At 43.4% G+C, this 6,000-nt stretch overlaps 1 protein-coding gene across 1 annotated transcript in view; it reads right to left on the bottom strand.

Annotated features, from left to right (window-relative positions):
* Positions 1–1,728: 1,728 nt before the first annotated feature.
* Positions 1,729–6,000, bottom strand: part of DCBLD1 (discoidin, CUB and LCCL domain containing 1) — a 99,592-nt gene continuing 95,320 nt past the window's right edge. Inside the window, exon 15 of the mRNA XM_030198544.1 lies at positions 1,729–3,245. Within this exon, the coding sequence (XP_030054404.1) occupies positions 2,704–3,245 (542 nt within the window). The 3' untranslated portion in view covers positions 1,729–2,703. The remainder of the gene's footprint in view (positions 3,246–6,000) is intronic.

The raw sequence follows: 6,000 nt of genomic DNA, 5'->3' as shown, positions 1-6,000 counted from the left end.
TTGACAACTGGGAAAGCTATTTTAACAAAGATCTCTCAACAAATCTGGCATATTGAGGTTCTCACGTCGCAGATGTGGTTAAACACGGAACTTTGTGATAAAGTGTAAACAAAACAAACAAACAAAAAAATCATGCCTGGCGATATTCGACATGATTAAATTCTTGTCTGTGGCCAGCTGTACATTCAACAGCACATAAATAAATATTCAGCAGCACTAACTGGTTATTTGGCCTTTGCTCACACCTTTTCAGCAGTAGCTCAAGGTGCGTTACATTCAGATACACTGGGTATTTCCCTGTCCCTGGAGGGCTCACAATCTAATTTAGTACATGAGGCAATGGAGGGTTAAGTGACTTGCCCAAAATCACAACGAGCAGCAGTGGGATTTGAACCACAAGACCGGTGCTCTAATCATTAGGCCACTCCTCTACTCCATTTTGGGAGCAGTTGGCACTTATATGGTTAAATGTTGATATTCAACCCTTGTCTGCATAACATAACTGCTTAAATTAGGCCGCTTAAACAGCAGTCCTATCTAAGTGGTTCAGCTTATGTGGTCAAGGGCTGAATACTACACTTAACCACATAAGCTTTAGCAGCCAACCTAAAACTGGACATTCAGTGTCTGTGTCCGGACATATCCTAGCATTGAATATCCGGGAATACAGCTGGTGGTGGACATAAAAACGCTGACCTCCGCCAGCTGAATATTGACTGGAAGATTACCAGCATTCTCTGCGTACCCAAACTGTACAAGTAGCAAGAGAAAGCAGCACTGAGATGTTTCCCGTTTAAGGACAAGCATGATATAGATTCTTCCTAAAATAGGGTAAAAGGAGTCCAGACACTGGTCTACACTACAGATATTACAGCAACCTGGTGCAGAATCCAGAATAAAAAAAAGCCCATTGATGTTACTGAATGCAAGGACTATATGCTCTGAAAAATTAGTATCAAGAGCAAATACGAATTTCTAGGCTGTACTGGGTATGATGAAGATGCCGCGTTTATTCTAGCTTCTGCATGCCATACGTTTGATTAAACGCGGCATCTTCATCATACCCAGTACAGCCTAGAAATTCATTAGAATTATCCAAACCAGAAATATATAATAATTTAAATAATGAAATACCATATTATACCTCCAAGCAAAATAAGACTCTGCACACATGGACCTCAGCTAATGAAAACAAACTAAAAGCCACAATGCTTTTACAACGGCTGACTGTGCCACATTTGGAGTGAGCTGATGATATCTTTCTACAGAGAGGCTATTTCCTAAGGAGTTTATCAACCCAAATTTACAAGTTCCTGCTAAACGTTTGTATCAAAAGCATTTATTTGGAGCACTTTACCATATAAACCACTATATAAGATCATAATTGTATTAGTTGCAACCACATTATACATAAACACACACACAAAAACATGCAAAGAGTAACCCCCCCCCCCCCCCCCGCCGCGAGACTGGGCCGGAACCGCCCCCCCCCCTCCGTCCGCCACCAGGCCGGGCCCCCCCGCATTCAAATCATCACAGCACCTCACCTGTCACCTCCGTGACTGAAAACGCAGCAGCAGCGGCAGATCAGATTTGCCTCCCTTCGGGCCTTCCCTCCCTGTGTCGTGCCCTCGTCTGATGTAACTTCCGCGAGGGCAGGACACAGTGAGGGAAGGCCCGAAGGGAGGCAAATCCGATCTGCTGCTGCGCTTTCAGTCACGGAGGTGACAGATGAGGCACTGTGATGATTTCAATGTGGGGGGGCCCCGCGGCGGATGCTCCACGGAGCCGAGGGCGGGCGAGACCGGGGACTGTGGTGCCGGGCCCGGGGAATTTTGTCCCCCTCCCTTTCCCCCCCCCCCCCCCCCCCCCCCGCAGCCCTGGATGCATGGCCTAACACTCTTGAGCTTTTATTTAGGTTTCCCCCCTTAAAGTCTTAATTTTCTTTTGATTTTTTTCCACTTTTAAAATCTGAAGATGAATCAATAAGCAGCTTTTATCTTTTGGTGCTGGACAAAAGCTGTACTTTTGAAGTTGTGGGCTTGTGATTGACAATTTGCACTATGCCAAAACCAAATTTCTTCAACAAGGGGTCAGCAGGAAGGGCCCCATCAACTCACAAGACAATTCAAGATGGTCACACAAAGCCAACCACCAGGAATATGAACTTCAAATGCAAGTTGGCCTATCAGACAGCTCTATTGATTTCTCTTTTTGAACAGCAGAATTTTTGTTTTTAAATCCACCTTTCACTTGTCAGCCCCAGGGGAAGTGAAACGAAGCAGAACAAAAAAAACATTTATAGAAGACCACAATGACAAGCATCACCACCAAACAGACCACCACACACTCCAGCGATCCCTGCCCTGGCAGTGCCACACAGCATTCCCCATTCAACCTCCCAGTGCAACAGAACAAAGCAACTTAAGTTATTAATTACTTTAACATTATTAACTTCTATACATATTTGCATAGGCCGTTCAGGAGAGTTCCAGCTGCACAAATGAAGCAGCTCATACCCACAACTGCTGTAAAGACTATGTCTACTAACCAACTTTAAAAGTAAATAAATCAAAGAGATGATCTTAATTTGTTCCTTATTGGCATTTCTTTTCAGGACACACATGGGACCTCGTAAACGTGGGCTTCGCACAGCTTTCCAGTTCCAGAATTTCTTGAAATGTTTAGTTCCTTGAATCCTGGTCATAAAACCTCGGCCACTGCTGTCTTCCAGTTTATTGGTTTCAAGCAGTCCCTTGGTGCCAAGTAACCACTGTTCACCAGCGAACCCACCTGTGGTCTATGATAGTTCGACCTGCTCCCTTGTGTGGCTATATTGCTGCTGTTCACTTTGGGTTTATCATAGTCACTCTCCTCTGCACTCTTTAGGCCGTGTGGTGTCTGGTAGCCCACACCTCCAGGGTCAGATGTAGAAGACTCGGCTTGGTCAGGACAAGACAGCAGGTGCTGGAAGGCTGCAGAAATGGCTGGCACATTGTAGCCTGCTTCAGAGCTGCAAGTGTTTTCCTGTATTTGATGGCGCTCTATGATAGGGGTGGCATACTCTGGCTCCTGAGTGGTTAGGGGCAGCGCATACTCATGGCGGCTGCCTCGCTGTGGGCAAGCATAGTGGCTTTCGATCTCTGCACTGCAGATCTGATCTTTGGTCTCTGTGTCAACTGGTTTGAAGGTGGAGCCTTTTCGAGTCACTGTGTTGGTACCGATCATGAGAGGCAGCTGGTAATCTGAAAGACAGAAAGTAGTAGCTTAGATCAGATAGGCCAGTAGTGCTCACAGTACCACTGCTCGTCATAATACTATTTACAAAGAAACTCCAATAAAGTAGCTAGATTATATTTTTGCTCACTTAATAAATGCTCAACATGCTTGAGAGAGAAAGAGAGAGAGACAGTAGTGTTGGGTAAAGGACTGAGAGGTCAGGCAAGTGACAGGACGATGAGGTTGAAGGGGAGAGCTGGTGTTGCACTTGGAAATTTGTGCATACACTCAAATGAATCTAAGGTTCTGGGGCTAACAGAGTCCATTCCTCAAGCAACCTCAGCAGTCCTAAAAACTTCCTCTTGAAACATCTGTTTGCCATGTAGCACTATTCTCTCTATATAACTGCATTTGTTCACAGTGTAGTTTTAACAAAGAACATTTATCTTCTGTCAAAAATTTGCATATGGGATTGTAACAACACTTGCAGATTAACATAAGAGTTGCCCTACTGGGTCAGACCAAGGGTTCATCTGGGCCTAGTATCCTGTTTCCATCAGTGCAAGACTCCGTGCTACTTAATCCCAAGGGTAAGCAGTGGCTTTTCCCAGGTCTACCTTAATAAAGGTTTATGGACTTTTCCTCTAGAACTTTGTCCAAAATCATAACTAGCCTCAATTTCTAGAGGAAACAAAGGTCACAGAGCTCCTTCCCCTCATCTGCCCACCCAGAGACATTTCTGGAGCAACTGGATATTTTATAGACTGTGGAGATGGTTTTTACCACCAGCACTAAAGGGAGTTGCTGTCTTATTTCTATAACATGGTCTTCCCACAAGAACAGGGGAGTGATAGTTATTCGGTAGCAGTATGACTGGATCAAACTTCTAGGAAAGCTGGGGTAACCTGCATGGAGGGACCATGGTAAAAGCCTAATGCTTAGGGCAACAGATTCACTAATTTTGGAGGCTGTTGGGATTATAGTACTACTCGGTAGTTAAGGTATGGAGGGCAGTCTGGGTATTAGATTACGTTCACATTTTGTGAGAATCTGAGTTGAGACCTGAAAGCCTACTTAGCAAGCAGGGTGGTCAGCATTTTTAATGGATTTTGGGTATACAGAAGGCAATGGTGGGTAAAGAGTTGAACGGTTAGTGAAAGGCAAGAAACAGGTGGTGAGGAAAGGGTGTTGGGTTGCAAATGGAAATTTATACGTTCATCACCCAAAATGAAAGAATCAGACTGGAAAGGCCAATTTGGTCACTTAGCTGAAGCTTGCTGTTCATCTGACATTCAAGCATCCCTCAGTGTAGGCCAAACCGAGCCTCCACATTGTTATGTAACTGAAGTGTAATTATCTTTTTAAGTGAACCAGTAGTGCACTGCTCAGTGACAAATGTGGAGGCTCGGTTTGGGCTGCACCGAGAGACGCTTGAATGACATATGAGCAAGCTTCAGCTAAGTGACTTTGTTGGGCTGTCTGGGCCGTTTTTTTATACATGTTCCTTTGAATTTTGGACACTGTATGCAGTAAGCTTACTTGTGGGGTTGTAGCTTGAAAGTTTATTTTGATTCAGTAAAGTGTGTAGGATTTTGATGTATTTTTGAAATATTTTTGATATAGCTTTGTATGTTCATTCACTCTGTTCTATTTAGTGGAGGGGGGGAGTTGAATCAGTACATTTTCTCTGTTATTTTTGAATTTTTAATGCTGATTCTTTTTTCCTCTTTTTTTTTTTTTTTTGATTACTGACCAATTATATTTTACTCCCAGTTAAGATAGTGATTTGATGTAATACCTTCGTATTTGTCCCTATCGGGAGATTTAAGAACTTTGTTGTTCAAAATTTGGTTTGAAAAGAACAGGTGAATGTGATACAAAATGTCAAACTATTTTTGTTTTTAAGTTTTGATGATGTATGTAAAGTCTATCATTTTCCTTTCACTAATCTGTGAATAAAACTACCTCCTTCAGTGGGGCCTGTTAATTCAAGTGTGACCTGGCATTTCTCCTGTGACCCGTTTCTATTGTGAAGATGGTTGGCAGAAAGTCCAGTAGCAATAGTAATTGTGTAGTCTTTAATGCACTAGAAGAAAGTATATGAGTAGCACAAAGGCATCACATTTCTAGAAACAGGCAGGCAGCCATAGAAAGAGGAAAGGGGGAAGGGGAACTTGGCATATCGCCTTTCTGTGGTTTTTGCAACTACATTCAAAGCAGTTTACATAGTATATACAGATATGTATTTGTACTTGGGGCAATGAGGGGTTGGGTGACTTGCCCAGGGTCACAAGGAGCTGCAGTGGGCCACTGGGCCACTAGGCTACTTCTCCACACACACACCCTAAATAGTAATTTGCTTCCATATTACATGGATTGGCCATACACTCTGCCTCCCTTCAGATATATTTAATATGTCAAACAACTCAAATAGTTTAAGTGCAACTCAGGGAACTATGCAGCTGACATACACCACTATAGCACACAAGTGCCACCCCTCTGAAACAAATGTGACAAAGTGGCATATAGACGTGTGGGCCACTCAGTAAACACCTCTTTGTGGGCACATATTTATGTTTGTTTAAAGTCTCTGTGGAACACCACTTTACAGATGTGGTGCACTGTAGGCATGTGGGAAAGACAGGTCAGTTTTCCTTAAATTTCACATGACCTTCTTTTCACTGCTCTGACACCTCATTGTATCCTAAGAATCTGCTAATCCAGGTGCAGCCTTACTCGAAGATGTGTCACTAATCTACCCAACAGCAACATATCACTTCT

Source organism: Microcaecilia unicolor, chromosome 3, assembly GCF_901765095.1.
Source record: "Microcaecilia unicolor chromosome 3, aMicUni1.1, whole genome shotgun sequence".
NCBI classification, from domain to species: Eukaryota; Metazoa; Chordata; class Amphibia; order Gymnophiona; family Siphonopidae; genus Microcaecilia; species Microcaecilia unicolor.
This window is presented reverse-complemented; position numbering and strand designations above follow the sequence as displayed.